Genomic DNA, 20,098 nt, shown 5'->3' on the forward strand with positions numbered 1-20,098 from the left:
GTTCGCAATTTTTTCCATTCTCAGAGGAATGGGTAAAAGTAAAATTGGGGGCACCTGGATGGCTCAGTTGGTTGAGCATCCAACTCTTGATTTCAGCTCTGGTCATGATCCCAAGGTCATAGGATCCAGCCCTGAGTTGGGCTCTGCCCTGAGTGTGGAGCCTGTTTGGGATTCTCTCTCTCTCTCTCTCTCTCTCTCTCTCTCTCTCTCTCTCTCTCTCTCCCTTCCCCTCTGTCCCTCTCCCCAGCTCTGTCTCAAAAAAAAAAAAAAGTAAAAATGGTAAAAGTTCAACACGGAAGAAACACCCAAAGGCAAACAGACTGAAGTGATACAGAAGTGGGCAATCTCACTTAAGAATGTTGATTTAGAAGCGCCTGACTGGCTCAGTTGGAAGAGCATGTGAATCTTGATTTTGATGTCTTGATTTTGAACCCCACAATGGGTATAGAGATTACTTAAAAAATATATTTTTTAAAAAGAACGTTGATTCAAAATCTTAATTAAGATATTATCAAACCCTACCTACTATATATTTAAAAGCTTTGTTTATAGCTTATGACTTAGGGTTTATTTCAGGAATGCAAGGATATTCCAATATAAGAAAATCTAATAAGGCAAAACTCCGTATTAAGATATCAAAGATAAAAAGCCATACATTCATTTAAATAGAGACATAATAAAGCTCTTGAGAATATTCAGCATGTGATTAAAATCTTAGAAAACTAGGAATTGAAGAAAATATCCTTAACTTGAAGAATACCTATCAAAAACTTACAGAACCACCCAAGCAATCTACAGATTCAATGCAATCCCTATCAAAACCCCAATGACTTGTTTTGCAGAAATAGAAAAAAGCCCATTCTAAAATTCATACAAAGTAGCAAGAAACTTCAAATAACCAAAACAATCTTGAACAAGAAGAACAAAGAACAAACCTCCTTCAATTTCCTTAATGTTCCATTCTTGCTCTCACCTCCAAGCATTGGTACTGAGGTTCTAGAACACCACTCCAGCCTCTTCTTGACCCATTCCTACCCTTTAGGAGTCATCTTCAATAATGTCTTGGAAAAGTATTGACCCACCCTTCTCATTGCCTAGTGGTCCCCACCTTTGTATCAGTTAGCATATTGTATTGAAATACTCTGTTTACTTTCCTGTGTCCTCTCCTATCCTGTAAGCTACCTGAGAACAAGAACTGTGTTCATCACATTCACCATTTCTTTCTCCAGCATCAATCAGGCATTGGTGTCAGGTATACAGTAGTGTCTGATAATTTTTAAAATACAGATGTTGAAGTTAAATCCTAAGCCATGAAGCACAGAAATCCAAAATGTATAGCCTTAGAAGATAAATTAGCTAATGTTCTAAAGTTGATCTTATTGCCTTTGAATATAAAATAAGTTGAAGATATTTGGAGCAAGGGTAGTGGCAGCCTTGATTAATGCCTTTAGTGTTCACTAGGCATACTTTCCTACCAACTACTACCAAGGTCACATTTGTTTACACATTCTTATTAATCCTGAGAAAAAGATTCCTGACTTGAAAGAGCTACTTCTAAGGTATGGTAAAACTCTTAAGATTCTTCAAAGCAACTTGAAAGTCACAAAGCTAACAAGCAAGAAATGACTTGGGTTTGCCTAAAAGGGTGCAGAAATTACTTAGGCCTCTGAGCGTCGCTGTTGACCACCTAAGAAGTAAAAGGCTGCAACACATCCAGTCCAACATTCCGGCTCCCACAACAAAAGGACTGGGTATTTGGCCCCCAAGCTTCCGGGCGGAAAAAAAAAAAATGCAGCAGACCAAATTTCTCTCTGCAGTGACCTGGGTCCTGTGAATGCTGATCCCCACAGACCCTGAGGAATACAGAGGAATAACACTGGATGCTGGAAGTTGCCTGGGAGAAAAGATTGCAGCAGAAGAAATGGCGGCTCTGCAAAAGTTATCACAACGCGGAAGGCTTGATCGGCTGTATTTTCTTTTGGTGGTTTTGTGGGAGGCCGGAGCTGGACAGATGCACTATTCTGTGCCAGAAGAGATTGACAAAGGCTCCTTCGTGGGCGACATCGCCAAGGACCTGGGGCTGGAGCCCCTGACACTGGCAGAGCGTGGAGTGCGCATCGTCTCCAGAGGTAGGACGCAGCTCTTTGCTCTGAACCCGCGAAGCGGCAGTTTGGTTACCGCAGGCAGGATAGACCGAGAGGCGCTCTGTGCTCAGAGCGCGCAGTGCCTGGTGAATTTTAACATACTCCTGGAAGACAAATTTAATATTTATTCAGTAGAAGTGGAAATAACAGATATTAACGATAATGCCCCTCGCTTTGGAGTAGATGAACTAGAGCTAAAAATCAGTGAAACCACTACGCCAGGATTCCGAATTCCTCTAAAGAGTGCACACGATGCAGACGTAGGAGAAAACACCCTTCAGAAGTACGAACTGAACCCAAATGACCACTTTTCCCTGGTTGTGCGAAGCGGAGTGGATGGGAACAAGTACCCTGAGCTGGTGCTGGAGCTCGCCCTGGACCGCGAAGAGAAGGCTGTTCACCACCTCGTCCTTGTGGCTTTGGATGGGGGCAGCCCGGTCCTATCTGGCACCTCCCGCATCCACGTGACTGTCCTGGATGTGAACGACAACGCACCTATATTTACACAGCCTGAGTACCGTGTAAGTGTTCCTGAGAGTATGCCCGTGGGTACCCGGATACTCACAGTCACCGCCACTGACACAGATGAGGGATACAATGCCCAAGTAGCATATTTTCAAGAGAAAAATCCTGGAGAAACCTCAGAGATATTTGAGCTTGAGTCGACCTCTGGAGATATAACAATCATACAGAGTCTAGATTATGAAGATGCCAAAGTCCATGAAATTGATATTGAAGCTCAGGATGGTCCGGGCCTTCTGACCAGAACAAAGGTTATTGTGACTGTTCTGGATGTGAATGACAATGCCCCAGAATTTTACATGACATCTTCTACCAGTTCAATTCCTGAAGGCTCTCCTCCAGGAACCATAATTGCACTTTTTAATGTACATGACAGAGACTCTGGGCAGAATGCATTTATCACATGCTCACTCCCAGAGAACCTTCCTTTCAAGTTAGAAAGATCAGTGGACAATTACCACCGACTGGTTACAACCAGAGCCCTTGACAGGGAACAGTTTTCCTCTTACAACGTCACTGTGACTGCTAAAGATGGAGGAAAACCATCTCTGTCCACGGATGCTTACATTACGCTGCAGGTGGCAGACATTAATGACAACCCACCCACCTTCCCTCACATGTCCTACTCTGCCTACATTCCTGAAAACAATCCCAGGGGTGCTTCCATCATTTCTGTGGTGGCCCATGACCCTGACAGTGATGATAATGCCCATGTAACTTACTCTTTGACTGAAGACACTCTTCAGGATGCACCCCTGTCCTCTTACATCTCCATCAACTCTGACACTGGCATCCTTTATGCATTGCGCTCCTTTGACTATGAGCAGTTCCAGGATTTGCACCTGAGGTTGATTGCATGGGACAATGGGAACCCGCCCCTCAGCAGCAACGTGTCACTGAGTATATTCGTGCTGGACCAGAATGACAACGCACCAGAAATCCTGTACCCCGCCCTCCCCACCGACGGTTCCACAGGCGTAGAGCTGGCACCCCGATCAGCAGAGCCCGGATACCTGGTGACTAAGGTGGTGGCGGTGGACAGAGACTCTGGCCAGAACGCCTGGCTGTCCTACCGTCTGCTCAAGGCCAGCGAGCCAGGGCTTTTTACGGTGGGGCTGCACACGGGCGAGGTGCGCACTGCACGGGCCCTGCTGGACAGAGATGCGCTCAAGCAGAGCCTGGTGGTGGTGGTGCAGGACCATGGCCAGCCCCCTCTCTCGGCCACCGTCACGCTCACAGTGGCCGTAGCCGACAACATCCCAGACGTCCTGGCCGATCTGGGCAGCACCAGGACCCCCGCCGACCCAAATGATTCTGACCTCACACTGTACCTGGTAGTGGCGGTGGCCGCAGTCTCCTGCGTCTTCCTCGCCTTTGTCATCGTACTGCTGGGACTCAGGTTGAGGCGCTGGCACTCATCCCGTCTGCTCCAGGCTTCAGGAGGCGGGCTGGTGGGCGTGCCCGCCTCTCACTTTGTGGGCGTGGACGGGGTGCGGGCTTTCCTGCAGACCTATTCCCACCAGGTCTCCCTCACCGCGGACTCCGGGGAGAGTCACGTGATCTTCCCCCAGCCCAACTATGCCGACATGCTCCTCAGCCAGGAGAGCTGTGAGAAAAACGATTTTCTATCATCACCTCAGTCTTTACTTGAAGACAAAGGAGAAGAAACATCCAAGGTAAACTCCCTTCACGGTATACTTATGAGTACTAAGTACTCATAGTATACTAGTATTAGTATACTAGTACTAGTACTAGTACTCATAGTATACCAATGAGACATTGCTAAAATAAATAGATATGTTTATTTACTCCGCTGCCTCCATTGTTTACCACATGTTTTCTGTTTTGCATATTTAGTTGTGAATATATCCCTTTTAAGGACATGAGTCCTGGTGAATTATTTCTCAGTAGTTCTAAGTGTTTACACCTTGTACGGGGGAAGAGGAGGCTAGAATCATTGTATCATGAATTTAAATCAGGAGTTAGTATTGGGTGAATATTATATTTAGGTTATCAAAGAGCATTGCATTAGGAAATGGTGTATCTGGTTTCTCATACTTTCTTTCTCCTCCCTGGGCAAATCTTCTTGTCTACCTGGATCAATAATTCTTTCTCTATTAAAAATATGAAGATTGAGGGGCGGCTGGCTGGCTCAGTCAGCAAAGCATGCTACTCTTGATCTTGGGGTGGGGAGTTTGAGCTCCATATGGTGGTAGAGTTTATTTAAAAAAAAAAAAGGAAGTCTGAATTTTATGTTTACTCAAGTGCTTTAAAATTCAAGGGTTTTGTTTTATATTTTAACCTATGAATAATGAAACACTTTAGTTGTCTAATGCCTTCACTCAGTTGTAATATTTTTCCTTCAGTTTGACAGTGAGTTTCTTCATTTTATTTGATTCATATGACCTTCCCTATTTAAAATATGGAAATTTAGAAATATATATGTTCACTGTGTCTTAGGAAAGTATGTCATGGTATCTCCACGTAATTAAAAATCCCACTGACTTTTAAAGTAGCTCTGTGTTGGGGTGCCTGGGTAGCTCAGTCAGTTAAGTGTCTGACTTTGGCTCAGGCCATGATCTCACAGTTCATAGGTTCGAGCCCTGCAATGGGCTCTGTGCTGACAGCTCAAAGCCTGGAACCTGCTTCAGATTCTGTGTCTCCCTCTCTCTCTGCCCCTCCCCAACTCACCCTCTGTCTCTCAAAAATGAATAAATGTTTAAAAAAAGTATTTAAAGTAGCTCTGTGTTGGTTGATGAAGTGATTGAATTCTTGTTTGCTCTATAATAAATGGGTAGTGCAATAGTAAACACATTTCTCTTTGATATTTCTATTTCTCGTATCTGGAAACCACATTTACTTTTTATCTTTAAAAATAATATGTCCTCAAGGGATTCAGAGGCTATATCAAATAATAGCCCTTAAAGATCCTTCTTATATATCTCTTTTCTCAAAGATTCCTTCTCAGAACAACTGTTAAAAATATTTCCAATCCTTCACCTAACTTCAGTCTCCCTCACAACCACTGTCTTCCTTCCTCATTCCTCTTTCTATGTTGGCTTTTAGTGTTTCAGTTATGTTTTTAATAATGAAGGACAGGGGCGCCTGGGTGGCTTGATCGGTTAAGCGTCTGACTTCGGCTCAGGTCATGATCTCACGGTCTGTGAGTTCGAGCCCCGCATCGGGCTCTGGGCTGACAGCTCAGAGCCTGGAGCCTGTTTCAGATTCTGTGTCTCCCTCTCTCTCTGACCCTCCCTCGTTCATGCTCTGTCTCTCTCTGTCTCAAAAATAAAAATAAAAACTTTAAAAAAAATTTAATAATGAAGAACAAAAAAATACACTAATATTCTATGTAACTGGGATCACTTTAAATTGTGATTTGGAAGCAATCATATACTGAGTATTGTATTTAATGGTATTATCATCTTTCAAGGTGCTGTGATTTTTTATTATATTTTAGGGCATTTGAGGAGAGTTGATCTGAGTCAATGCAGTCTCTTGTGTTTATTACTATTACATAATTCTCTATGAGCTAAAACTGGAACTCACTGTGGAATAATACATCATAACATCTTTACTTCTAAGTAATAAAGTTTAAACTGAGGAAAATTAAAGACAAAGTTTCTTTTAGTGTGTATAGTATCTTTTCACAAGAATAAATGCCTTATGGATAAGTTTATAACACTGCATAATTGAAATGACAAATATATTTCTATTTCTGTGTTTGGAGAGGAAAACAAATACAGAGAAAAGGTTTCTGGAACATAAAACAAAAGTTTATCTCTACTAGTTTCAGTTTTGGTGTTTAAAAACCACCTTTACTCTAGATTTAGACAAAGTGAACTACTTCCAGTACTCTGAAGTTGTGTGATTTCTCTCTCACATCTAGAAATTGCCATACTGTTGTCTCTCATATCCAGGCCTTTTCCCTGATCCACTTTTCTCATGTTTCTTGGGAAAGCCTTTGCTAACCTCCAGGGCCAGGTTGGACGCCCTCCCATTACCTTTGGTTTCTTCCATTATGGTAATTATCTCAGTGCACTGGAATTCCTTGTTTGATTTTATATCTACCTAGCTTTGGGGAGGAAGTGGTTATGTTCATATCATTTACCTTGAATCCTCACATATTGTCTAACACCCAATTATGTTTAATGAATGGGTTCAATTACAGATATTGAAACTAAGATGTCAGGCTATCAAGGACAAACTTTAATGAGTATAACCTATAAATATAGCTGATATTTCTATGTGGTTTTTAAACTTTGAACATTTCAAAACAGTAACTCCAGCATGTTTGAAGCAATATTAGTGGTCTTAAGGTTAGAGCATGGCTTCCTAAGGAACATACTTTAACATATATCATACTTTAACATATAACAATTGAACTGTGTGAAATAGACACCAATCCCATTACCTCTGATACAGAAGATTTCGGGTGTTGGGAAACTTAAAAATCACTAACTTGGGTTTATCTGAAAGGGTGCAGTAAACCATTAGGCCTCTGAGTGTCGCTGCTGACCACTCAAGGAGGAAAACGGGGCTGGCGAGCTTGTCCACCATTTCCTTGTTCCTAAAAAGCAAAGAACCAGTCAATCAGACTCCAGAAGGTCCGAGCTGCTACAAAGCTCATCCTGTCAGTCAACCAGCTCTGTGACCCATAAAATAAGACCATAAAAGGCTTAGTTCCTTGAAAACAAATAAGATTTGAGTCCGTCGTGGGTAGTTGGAACGGAATTCACAGAAAATAATTCACCAAAGAAGAAATGACTAAATACCTGAGATTCAGACACTGCAGAGGATTGGCCCTGCTGTTTGTGCTTCTGTGGACGCTATGCAAGACTGGATCCGGGCAGATCCACTACTCAGTGCAAGAGGAACTGGACAAAGGTTCCTTTGTGGGCAACATCTCCAAGAACCTGGGATTGGAGCCCTGGGAGCTGGCGGAGCGTGGAGTCCGCATCATCTCTAGAGGTAGGACGCAGCTCTTTGCTCTGAACCCGCGAAGCGGCAGCTTGGTCACCGCAAGCAGGATAGACCGGGAGGAGCTCTGCGCTCAGAGCGCGCTGTGTCTTGTAAAATTTAACGTCCTTGTAGAAGACAAATTGAAAATTTTTGAAGTAGAAATAGAAATTAAAGACATTAATGATAATGCTCCTGATTTTCTAACAGAGAAATTGGAAATAAAAATTGGCGAACTAGCGGCTCCTGGAACTCGATTTCCACTTAAGACTGCATTTGACCCAGATGTGGGCATGAACTCCCTTCAGAACTACCATCTCCGCCCCAATGACTACTTTTCTCTGACTGTGAAGCATGTCTCTGATGGGACCAAGTACCCAGAGCTGGTGTTGGAGAGGGCTCTGGACCGTGAACAAAAGAAAGTTCATCAGCTTGTCCTCATTGCTTCTGATGGTGGGAATCCTGTCCACTCTGGCAACTTGTACATCCAAGTGATAGTTTTGGATGCAAATGACAACCCACCAGTATTTACTCAATCTGAGTATCAATTAAGTATTCAAGAGAACTTGCCAGTGGGTACCACACTGCTCACAGTGAATGCCACTGACCCTGATGAAGGATTCAATGCTCAAGTGTCCTATATTCTAGATAAAATGCCTGGGAAAGTCGCTGAGATTTTTTATCTCAATTCAGTGACTGGAGATATATCAATATTAAAAAGTCTAGATTATGAGGATGCTATGTTCTATGAAATTAAAATTGAAGCACAAGATGGACCTGGTCTCCTTTCAAGAGCTAAGATTTTAGTCACAGTTCTGGATGTGAATGACAATGCCCCAGAAGTAACAATCACTTCTCTTACTGAATCAGTCCCAGAAGAGGCTACTGCTGGAAGAGAAATTGCCCTTATCAATGTGCATGACCGAGATTCTGGGAAAAATGGACAAGTCACAGTTTTTGTCCTGGGAAATGTGCCATTTAATTTAGAAAAATCAATAGACCAGTATTACCGCTTAGTGACAGCCAGATCTCTGGATCGTGAACAGGTGTCTGAATATAACATCACTCTCAGAGCCACAGATGGAGGAAGCCCCCCACTGTCCACGAACATTCATATCACTCTGCATGTTGCAGACATCAATGACAACCCACCTGCTTTCAGTCAGGCCTCGTATTCAGCCTACATTCCCGAAAACAATCCCAGGGGAGCTTCCATCTTCTGTGTGACCGCCCAGGATCCCGACAGCATCCAGAACGCCCACATCACTTTCACACTGACTGAGGATACCATCCAGGGGGCGCCTCTATCCACTTATGTCTCCATCAATTCCGACACCGGTGTCCTGTATGCTCTCCGTTCCTTTGACTACGAGCAGGTTAGAGACCTGCAGCTGTTGGTGACAGCCAGTGACAGTGGGAACCCACCCCTCAGCAGCAATGTGTCACTGAGCATATTCGTGCTGGACCAGAATGACAATGCTCCAGAAATCCTGTATCCTGCTCTCCCCACTGATGGTTCCACAGGCGTGGAGCTGGCGCCCCGATCAGCAGAGCCCAGATACCTGGTGACCAAGGTGGTGGCGGTGGACAGAGACTCTGGCCAGAACGCCTGGCTGTCCTACCGTCTACTCAAGGCCAGCGAGCCAGGGCTCTTCACGGTGGGGCTGCACACGGGCGAGGTGCGCACTGCACGGGCCCTGCTGGACAGAGATGCGCTCAAGCAAAACCTAGTGGTGGCTGTGCAAGACCACGGCCAACCCCCTCTCTCGGCCACCGTCACGCTCACCGTGGCCGTAGCTGACAACATCCCAGACGTCCTGGCCGATCTGGGCAGCATCAGGACCGCCGCCGACCCAGACGATTCTGACCTCACGCTGTACCTGGTGGTGGCGGTGGCTGCAGTCTCCTGCATCTTTCTGGCCTTTGTGATCGTGCTGCTGGGACTCAGGCTGAGGCGCTGGCGCTCGTCCCGTCTGCTCCAGGCTGCGGGGGTTGGATTGGCTGGCGTGCCCGCCACGCACTTTGTGGGTGTGGATGGGGTGCGCACTTTCCTGCAGACCTATTCCCAGGAGGTCTCCCTCAGGGCGGACTCCCGGGAGAGTCACGTGATCTTCCCGCAGCCCAACTATGCCGACACGCTCCTCAGCGGAGAAAGCTGTGGGAAAAGCGAGTCTTTCCTGGTATCTCAAGATTTACTGGAAACGAAAGGAGACCCCAACCTACTCGAGGTAGGTTTATTTCTTTATTGGAATATTATAAAGAACAGGTATGCCAGTGTGATTTTATAAAGATTTAATATACATTTATTTGAAAATAAAGCAACATGGTAGTCATTAGTTCTGTTGTTTAAATAATTAGTTCCTCTCTTCTTTTGGGCGGTTGGTAGAGCGGATCTTCCTGACCTGGTTATGACCGAGTGGGTCTAGGTAACTAGTTCTGGCCAATATATTGTAAATGAAGGTAATATGTGCTTCTCCCTGGGGAAAGCTCCCAATGGCATTGCAAGAATTTCCAGATCTCTAAGTTATTTTTTGAAATTGTGACTCTTCCTTCTACCTTATTGCTTGAATAACTACACCAAGAAAGAGCCCTGTGGTTGTCCTACATTGATGTGTATACCTGTGATAAATAGACCTTCTTCATCTTAACTTCCTGTGATTTGAAGTTTGTCACTCCAACTACTTAGCTTATCCTGACTGATACAAGTAAAAAATATGAATATTAGATATTTTAGTCTCCAATAAAATGATGCTCAGTTCCTACCAAGCCAGGCCAAACTCTTCATCTCAATGACATAAAAATTGTTGGGTAAAAAATGTACAGATTGGTCAAATGGTTTTACCTGTCCTGTAGTCCTTACTATGTATACCGAAAGTATGTGTGGGTGATTGTGTGCACTCATACTGATTTCAGCCTTTTGCTTGAAGGTGGGAAGGTCAATTGCCTAAATCATTATGAGTCTTGGAGTGGCATGTCTTGTCCTTTGAGAAGGATTTTTTAAAAATGCAAGGAGATATGTCTCAGCCTCAGCAGGAGATTTCCAGACCAGCCACTCCAACAATGGAATAGGAGTCCTACAAGTCTTTTGAGCCAGAAATTGTTGGCCTATTTTGAAATTTATGAAATTATATTCACCCATGAAATCACCTCAGAGAGTCAAACAAAATGAGACCAAATATAATTCATTAGAATTCAAATAAAGGAACCAATATCTCCCTCAATATATTAGAAAGATATATATTCAAGAGTGTGAGACGTGGGGCCTGAGCAAAATAACTGAGAGCAGAGAAAGGTATATTTTCACTCAAACGTGCAATACAGTACAGGAAAAAAGGCCCATAATCTTCAAAATACCTTCTTTAAGGAAAAATCTTTATAATACTAGTATCACTTTCCTCATAAAGAGAAAAATTATTAAATGGATAGTGCCACGGGAACTCTAGATACTCAAAGAGAATTTTCTAAGAATCCTATATAAAACAAAGCCTAAATATTAGATAAATAACATTTATCTAAATATTGTGAAAGTGTACAGATAGTACAAAGGCAGTACAATTTCTATCTACTTGTATAGATAATGAAAAGTCTCAGATATTCCATTTTCACCATACAGGACTTAAACAATTTTTTTAGAAGTTATTTATTTTTGAGAGAGAGAGACACAGAACCCAAGAGGGGGAGGGCAGAGAGAAAGGGAGACACAGTATCAGAAGGAGTCTTCAGGCTCTAAGCTGTCAGCGTAGAGCCCAATGCGGGGCTCGAACTCACGAGCCGTGAGATCATGACCTGAGCGGAAGTCAGATGCTCAACCGACTGAGCTATCCAGGTGCCCCCACCAAAAACTACATTTAAAAGGATGGGCAAGAATTCATTACAACAGAAAGGTGGAGGATTTATGGCAAAACGAACAGAAAATATAAAGTCATGGGGTAGAGAAAAAAATGAAAATAACATCTTCGGAAAATAGATAATCATCTGTTTTGACTGGGGTGTAATATGAGTATGGTGGGTGCAAAGCAGTGGAATAAATCACTACATTGGTATATAATTTGGCAGTGCATTTGAAATAAAGGTATTTGCTTTAGTTACCCAATATGAGTTCAGAGATCAAAGGCTAAGTTCCAAAATGAAGTGTCTAAGGATTCTCAATGCCTCTCCAATATTTACTAGTGATCAAGTCAAATTCATTGGTATAAATTCAATGGTATAAATGGTATAAATCAGCTGGAGCTGAGTATTGGGATTATGGAGGTTGTATATACATTAATATAGTAAAAAGCACTGATTGCATAAAAATAAGTAAAACAAATCTTTCACAAGATTCAGCTGTATAAAAGCAGGTGTACTAAATTAGTCACTTTAAAATATTAGGCTGTGCTGTGCTGTACTTAATGGGAAGATTACCTATGTTTTAAAAAATTGAGCAATATATTAAAATAAGTCTAGGGTCTTGATTCACTCTTTTTTTTGCAAAGACTGTATCTTTGAAAAGTATTGCTGAGTTGATAACATATTTATGGAGAGAGTTAAAATAAGGGAGGTTATGCATTTTTCAAAAATGTAAGGATCATAGTATCTGCTCAAATGTGGGTAAAAAGCCAGTAATTTTTTTGTTACATCCATACTAGTCATGCCAGTGTTTGTAAATACAGTGGAATCATTAAAGATATTTTTGCCCCCAAAACTGAAAAAAAAAATGGTTGTATGCCATGTGAAATTTTTTAATACAAAAAAGAATGTAAAATGATGGCAACACTTATGAAATAATAAAGATAGAAAATATCCAATTTAGAGGAGAAAAATGAGTATTTGGGTTTTTTACACCAAATAAAAAGACAACATACATAAAGAGCTTACCCTTTGAGAGTAAATGGCTCCGCAATATGCAATTCTCCCAGACAACCTCTGAGCGCCGCTGTTGACTGAAGGGAAGAAAGGGGTTCTCAGTTCTGCGTGAAAGTTGGGCCGTGTTTTCCTGCTTTGTCTTGCGCACATCAGAACTCGGAGGCAGCGCCAGTGCACCCACCAGTTCCTAACAAACAAGTCCTACCCTCAAATCACAAAAGTCTAGGTGCTGTCACTGATTTTTTTAAACATCCCAGAGACATCCTGAAAAGAAGCTTCCCGGAGAGTTCAAAAAATGCAAAGAAGCTCCAGAAAAGCCAAATGGATGAAAATTCAGGTACTGTTTCTCTTCCTGCTGTCTTTGTTGTGCGGGACTATCACCCAGCACATCCAGTACACAATTCCAGAGGAGCTGGCTAAAGGCTTGCGAGTGGGGAACGTCGCCAAGGACTTGAAGCTCAGTGTCCAGGAGTTGCCAGCTCGAAAACTGCGGGTTAGTGCAGAGAATTTCTTCAGTGTGAGTGCAGAGAGTGGGGATTTGTTAGTGAACGGTAGGATAGATCGAGAGGAAATTTGTGGGAGGAAATCCGAGTGTGCACTAGAATTTGAAATGGTCGCTGAAAATCCCATGAATGTTTTCCATGTGATTGTTACAATCCAAGATATTAACGACAATGCACCACGTTTCATTGCAAAAGGCATTGACTTGGAGATCTGCGAGTCAGCCTTACCAGGTGTAAAATTCCCTCTGGATTCTGCACAAGATGCAGATGTAGAAAGTAACTCCCTGAAGATATACACTATCAACCCCAATGAACATTTCTCCCTGACAACGAAGGGAAGTCCTGATGGGAGTAAATACCCAGAATTACTGCTAGAAAAACCTCTGGACAGAGAACAGCAGAGTTCCTACCAGTTAATCCTGACTGCCATAGATGGTGGAGACCCTCCGTTAAGTGGAACCACCCAGATCCAGATTCAGGTCACTGATGCCAATGATAATGCTCCATTGTTCAGCCAGGACACATACAGAGTTAACATCCAAGAAAACGTGCCCTGGGGGACTTCTGTGTTGCAAGTGATGGCCACCGACCAGGACCAGGGCGTTAATGCAGAGATTACCTATGCCTTCCTCAATGCCCCAACAAGTACCAGCCTTCTCTTCAATCTCAACCCAAATACTGGTGACATTACAACCAATGGTACATTGGACTTTGAAGAGACCAGTAGATATATGTTGAGTGTAGAGGCCAAGGATGGAGGGGTACACACCGCTCACTGTAATGTTCAGATTGAAATTGTTGATGAGAATGACAATGCCCCAGAGGTCACGTTGATGTCCTTTTCTAACCAGATTCCCGAGGACTCAGACATTGGAACCGTAATAGCTCTCTTTAAAGTGAGAGACCGAGACTCTGGGGAAAATGGACTGGTGAGGTGCTATATTCAGGAAGAAGTTCCCTTCAAATTAGAATCCACCTCCAAGAATTATTACAAGTTGGTGATTGACAATGCCCTAGATAGGGAACAGATGGCAGAGTACAATGTCACCATCACAGCCACTGACGAGGGCAAGCCATCCCTATCCTCCAGTACAGGTGTCACCCTGCATATCAGCGATGTCAACGACAACGCGCCGGTTTTCCTCCAGGCCTCCTACGTGGTCCGCGTGATGGAGAACAACCCTCCAGGAGCCTCCATCGCCCAAGTCAGCGCCTCCGACCCCGACCTGGGATCCAACGGGCGCGTGTCCTACTCCATCGTGGCCAGCGACCTGGAGCCACGGGCGCTGGCGTCCTACGTGTCCGTGAGCGCGCAGAGCGGCGTGGTGTTCGCGCAGCGCGCCTTCGACCACGAGCAGCTGCGCGCCTTCGAGCTGACGGTGCAGGCCCGCGACCAGGGCTCGCCCGCGCTCAGCGCCAACGTGAGCCTGCGCGTGTTGGTGGGCGACCGCAACGACAACGCGCCTAGGGTGCTGTACCCGGCGCTGGGGCCCGACGGCTCGGCGCTCTTCGACACGGTGCCGCGCGCCGCGCAGCCCGGCTACCTGGTCACCAAGGTGGTGGCGGTGGACGCCGACTCGGGACACAATGCGTGGCTGTCGTACCACGTGCTGCAGGCCAGCGAGCCCGGACTCTTCAGCCTGGGGCTGCGCACGGGCGAGGTGCGCACTGCGCGTGCTTTGGGCGACAGGGACGCGGCCCGCCAGCGCCTGCTGGTCGCCGTGCGGGACGGGGGACAGCCTCCCCTCTCTGCCACCGCCACGCTGCACCTGGTTTTCGCCGACAGCCTCCAAGAAGTACTGCCGGATGTCAGCGACCGTCCGGAGCCCTCTGACCCCCAGGCCGAGCTGCAGTTTTACCTGGTGGTGGCTTTGGCCTTGATCTCGGTGCTCTTCCTCCTTGCGGTGATTCTGGCGGTGGCCCTGCGCCTGCGCCGCTCCCCAAGCCCTGCTGCCTGGGGCTGCTTTCAGTCAGGCCTCCGTTCCAAATCTGGACCTGGGGTTCTCCCCGATTACAGAGAAGGGACTTTGCCTTATTCCTACAATCTGTGCGTTGCCTCACAATCAGCCAAGACAGAGTTTAATTTTTCCAACCTGAAACCAGAAATGACTCCGCCTCAGGATCTTCTTTGTGAAGATCCTTGTATGGATGTATGTGCCCGCAGTGAAGACCCCCAAATCGCTTATGATTCGTCTTTTGCCTCTCACGTGAGTTTCTGCAAACATGCTTTTATTCTCAATTGTGCATAATTCTTTTGTTTATTGTTTTTCATTTTCCTAGTGATGGTAGTGGTAGAAGAGGTTTATTGGATGGGCGGAGACTGGTTCCTTATTTGCCCAATAGTCTTGGCAGTTACATAATTAGTATTTCTCAATCTGTACTGTTGGCAATTTTGTATGATCAAAAAATATTGGTAAGGAGAGCTCGTTCTGGGATGTCACCACCTTTAGTAAGAGTATTGTCCTTTCTTAGTTGATGTGTGATACTGTTTTTTTCAAACTTTATTCTTCATAAATGTACTGACAGTCCTTCCTGCTTAAGTTAAAGTCCATCAAATCTATTATAGTTTTTTCATCTTTTTGTTGCAATGTGTATTTTTAATAGAACTTTCCAAGAGTTAAGTTTCTTAGCACTTCTTTGCCTTCTCACATGTGGCAAACAGTGATTTGGATCACTAGTTTCCAGTGAATTTTATTCCCACTCCGTTGTCTCATTCAAAAATAATTTTGGGGGGCACCTGTCTTGCTCAGTTAGTAGAACCTATGACTCTCCATCTAGGGTTTGTGGGTTCAAGGCCCATGCTGGGTGTAGAGATTCCTTAAAAATAAAATCTTTTAAAAAATAACTATCTTGGGGCACCTGGATGGCTCATTCAGTTAAGCATCCAACTCTTGATTTTGGCTCAGGTCATGATCTCACAGTTCGTGAGTTTGAGCCCTGTGTTGTGCTCTGTAGTGGTAGTGTGGAGCCTGCTTAGGATTCTCTCTCTCCCTCTCTCTGCCCTTCCTTTTTGCTTGCTATGTCTCTCTCAAAAATAAACTTTAAAAAATATATTGAAAAATAACCTTCTTAACCATTATGTAATAACTTATTTTTATACCCTCTACTTTGTTGCTGTTGTGATGAGGAATGTAATGAGCCTTTTTGTGTATAAAGCCTCTTTCTTAATTCTTTTTTTTAGTATAGGTTTCTGAGATGTGAGTCAAAGTTTTTTGAAACACCTCATTTTACCTCTTAGTCCCCAACAATTTGTGAGTTCTTTGAGGATTGTGAAAATTACCTTTAGTATGCTCTCCAAAATTTGATGACTTTAATACTCTGAATAAACAATAGCCTTTCTTGTCTGATAGAATTCATAAGTAACTTCTAGAAGGTAATTATTATGTGAGGAAAAATCTAAAGAACTGGCTACTTGCTGCTTTATATTAAGTTTTCTACGATTAGTAAGTTACTCAAAGTATTCATGTGTAAGAAAACTCTGAAACATGCAATGATAACACACACACACACATATATATGAAAACTTTCCTTTTAGTGGTTATTTCTAAAATCAAACTTAAAGTAAACTTATAGATAATAGTAAAATAATACTTTCTGGATGTGTCTTTATGTGGTACTGAATATTGTCTGCTGTTTACATACAAAACTTCAGTTTAACTTTTCTGTCTTTTTTATCTTTATTATTTATTTTTAATATCAGAGTTATTTACCAATTGTTTTAGGGATTTGCGTTTATATTAGTGATGCACTCATTAAACAATGAAAAACTGAGTATCTACTCTATGAAAGGTGCTGTTCTAAAATTTGAGGACAGACTGTGAACATGATAGTCACAAACATAGCTGTGGTCTAAAATTTTCTTTATACAAAATTAATAAACCAATTACCTTCCCAAACCTATTATCATATTTGCCAACCCCATTTGCTCAGGGGTAAGACTAGCTCTTGAACAGTAGATGTTTTTTACAAGAGAATTGAAAAGTTGCCCATATTTTAAAGGGTCAACTCATGTGAGGGAATTTGTTTCTGGATAGAAAGGGACTAGAGCTCAGACCTCCAACTTCCCCGACCTGACACTGTTTTTTCACCTATTCTTTCATTCTTCAAGTTAATCCTTGTTCCTGTAAAGGATAAATGTGTCACTCACACAATGCACTGTACTGAAAATGGGCTATGAAAATAAATAATGGAAAAACTTAGAAGAGAAAAAATTGTTAGAAAAAATCACCATATTTTCTTTAAAAACAAATAAATTACTTTAGAGGGCTTATTGTACAGTAACATTTGGGTCAAGCCTGGATTTTTATTACAAATAAAATAACGGGAGCTTGAATTTTATTCTTTTGGGGAGAAATAAATTATGGAAAAGAAATGGTATAAACATCTTTTCTTTACCAAGAATAGATTGCAGTAACAGGTTAGGACTCTGAGTGTCGCTGTTCACCAGTCAGGGGAAAAAGACAACAAGGAATTTAATCCAAACCACAAGATTTCTGCATCACAAAGCAGTAGCCCTGTGGCTTTGGGAAGCTTCAGACTGGACCCCAGAACTCCATCATCCAACGGTGAAAGCATATAATCTTGGACCCTGAAGATTCTGGGGCTCCTCTGACCTCCACTAAGGGAGCACCCAAGTGCAAGCTATTCCGTAGCGGGGCTGCAATGGCGGCTCCTCCTTATCGGCCAGACTGCAGCCGGCTGGTCAGGATCTGCGTTCTCCTGGGGGCTCTATGGGAAATACAGGCGGAACAGATACGATACTCGGTGCCTGAGGAGCTGGACAAAGGCTCTTATGTGGGCAACATCGCCAAGGACCTGGGACTGGAGCCCCGGGAACTGTCAGAGCGGGGAGTCCGCATCATCTCCAGAGGTAGGACGCATCTCTTTGCTCTGAACCCTCAAAGCGGCAGCTTGGTCACCGCGGGTAAGATAGACCGGGAAGAGCTCTGTGAGAGATCTGCAAAGTGTGTAGTAAGCCTGGAGATTCTTCTGGAGGACAAAGTGAAGATTTTTGGAGTAGAAGTGGAAATAATTGATGTTAATGATAACGCACCCAACTTTGGGATAGAGCAAAGGGAAATAAAAGTCGCTGAAAATGAAAATCCTGGGACAAGATTTCCTCTTCCTGAAGCTTTTGATCCAGATGTAGGGGTCAACTCCCTGCAGGGTTACCAGCTTAGTTCAAATGTTCACTTCTCCCTAGACGTGCAAAGTGGAGTGGATGGCATTAAGTACCCTGAGCTGGTGCTGGAGCTTGCCCTAGATAGAGAAGAAGAGGCGGTTCACCACCTCCTCCTCACCGCCTTTGATGGAGGTGAACTGGTTCGCTCTGGCACTGTCGAGATTCATGTAACTCTTGTGGATACCAACGACAATGCTCCTGTATTTACTCAGCCAGAGTACCACGTGAATGTTCCGGAGAATGTGCCAGTGGGCTACTGGCTACTCACTGTAAAGGCCACTGATCCAGATGAAGGAGCCAATGGAGAAGTAACATATTCTTTCCGCAAAGTGAGTGATAAAATGTCCCAACTATTCCAGTTGAATTCTTTGACTGGGGACATAACAATAGTGGGGGATCTAGATTATGAAGACTCTGGATTCTATGATATAGATGTAGAAGCCCATGATGGACCTGGTCTCCGAGCCAGAAGTAAAGTTCTGGTGACAGTTCTGGATGTAAATGACAATGCTCCAGAAGTCACAGTTACATCTCTCACCAGCTCTATCCAAGAAACTTCTTCCCCAGGTACAGTAATTGCACTTTTCAATGTGCATGACAGTGATTCAGGAGAGAATGGCCTTGTCACATGTTCTATTCTGGATAATCTGCCATTCACACTTGAAAAGACCTATGGAAATTATCATCGTCTGTCGACACAAAGAACACTGGATAGGGAAGAAGTCTCAGAATATAACATCACAGTAACTTCCACTGATCATGGAACTCCACCACTGTCTACAGAAACTCACATCTCATTGCATGTGGCAGACATCAACGACAACCCACCTACTTTCCTTCATGCTTCCTACTCTGCCTACATTCCTGAAAACAACCCTAGAGGAGCTTCCATTTTATCCATGTCTGCCCAGGACCCTGACAGCATTGAGAATGCCAGAGTAACTTACTCCTTAGCTGAGGACACACTCCACGGGATGCCTCTCTCCTTCTATGTTTCCATCAACTCTGATACTGGTGTCCTGTATGCATTGTGCTCTTTCGACTATGAGCAGGTTAGAGACCTGCAACTACTAGTGACAGCCAGCGACAGCGGGGACCCTCCACTCAGCAGCAATGTGTCCTTGAGTATTTTTGTTCTGGATCAGAACGACAATTCCCCTGAAATCCTGTACCCTGCTCTCCCTACTGACGGTTCCATAGGCGTGGAGCTGGCACCCCGATCAGCAGAGCCTGGCTACCTGGTGACCAAGGTGGTGGCAGTGGACAGAGACTCTGGCCAGAACGCCTGGCTGTCCTACCGTCTACTCAAGGCCAGCGAGCCAGGGCTCTTCATGGTGGGGCTGCACACGGGCGAGGTGCGCACTGCACGGGCCCTGCTGGACAGAGATGCGCTCAAGCAGAGTCTGGTGGTGACGGTGCAGGACCACGGCCAACCCCCTCTATCAGCCACTGTCACACTCACAGTGGCGGTGGCTGAAAGCATTCCAGAAGTCCTGGCTGACCTGAGCAGCCTCAAGCCCTCAGCCTATGCTGATGACTCTAGCCTCACGCTGTACCTGGTGGTGGCAGTGGCCACAGTTTCCTGTGTCTTCCTTGCCTTTGTCATTGTTCTGCTGGCGCTCAGGCTGAGGCGCTGGCACACTTCGCGTCAGCTCCAGGCTGTGGGGGTCGGATTGGCTGGAGTGCCAGCCTCGCACTTTGTGGGCATGGATGGGGTGCGAGCTTTCCTGCAGACCTATTCCCAGGAGGTCTCCCTCAGGGCAGATTCCAGGGAGAGTCATGTGATCTTCCCCCAGCCCAACTATGCCGACACGCTCCTCAGCCAGGAGAGCTGTGGGAAAAGCGAGCCTCTTCTCATAACTCAGGATTTACTTGAAACAAAAGGAGACCCTGGTTCTCATCAGGTGAGTCAATCTTGCCGCACCAAAACATAGGCAAAAGCT

General features: G+C 44.3%; 2 protein-coding genes and 1 long non-coding RNA gene across 7 annotated transcripts in view; 2 read left to right on the forward strand and 1 right to left on the reverse strand.

The window, feature by feature from the left end:
• LOC125166778 (protocadherin gamma-C4) overlaps window positions 1–20,098 on the forward strand; it is a 170,476-nt gene that overhangs the window by 9,424 nt on the left and 140,954 nt on the right. Inside the window, exons 1-2 of one of the 5 annotated variants that reach the window (XM_047860926.1) lie at window positions 7,265–9,853; window positions 12,524–12,617. In XM_047860926.1, the coding sequence (XP_047716882.1) occupies window positions 7,430–9,853; window positions 12,524–12,547 (2,448 nt within the window). In that variant the 5' untranslated portion in view covers window positions 7,265–7,429 and the 3' untranslated portion in view covers window positions 12,548–12,617. The other 4 variants (XM_047860922.1, XM_047860923.1, XM_047860860.1 and 1 more) reach the window with 4 other exon arrangements.
• On the reverse strand, window positions 4,201–8,862 carry LOC125167103 (uncharacterized). Its single transcript, XR_007152659.1, has 4 exons — window positions 8,778–8,862; window positions 7,442–7,753; window positions 7,129–7,236; window positions 4,201–4,272 (listed from the first exon to the last, which is right to left on the reverse strand). It is a non-coding gene; the product is annotated as an uncharacterized LOC125167103 (long non-coding RNA).
• On the forward strand, window positions 17,519–20,089 carry LOC125172002 (protocadherin gamma-A4-like). The gene has a single exon (XM_047869429.1). The coding sequence runs from the start codon at window positions 17,636–17,638 to the stop codon at window positions 20,087–20,089; it is 2,454 nt and encodes an 817-aa protein (XP_047725385.1). The 5' UTR covers window positions 17,519–17,635.

Source organism: Prionailurus viverrinus, chromosome A1 (genome assembly GCF_022837055.1).
Source record: "Prionailurus viverrinus isolate Anna chromosome A1, UM_Priviv_1.0, whole genome shotgun sequence".
Classification (NCBI taxonomy): Eukaryota; Metazoa; Chordata; class Mammalia; order Carnivora; family Felidae; genus Prionailurus; species Prionailurus viverrinus.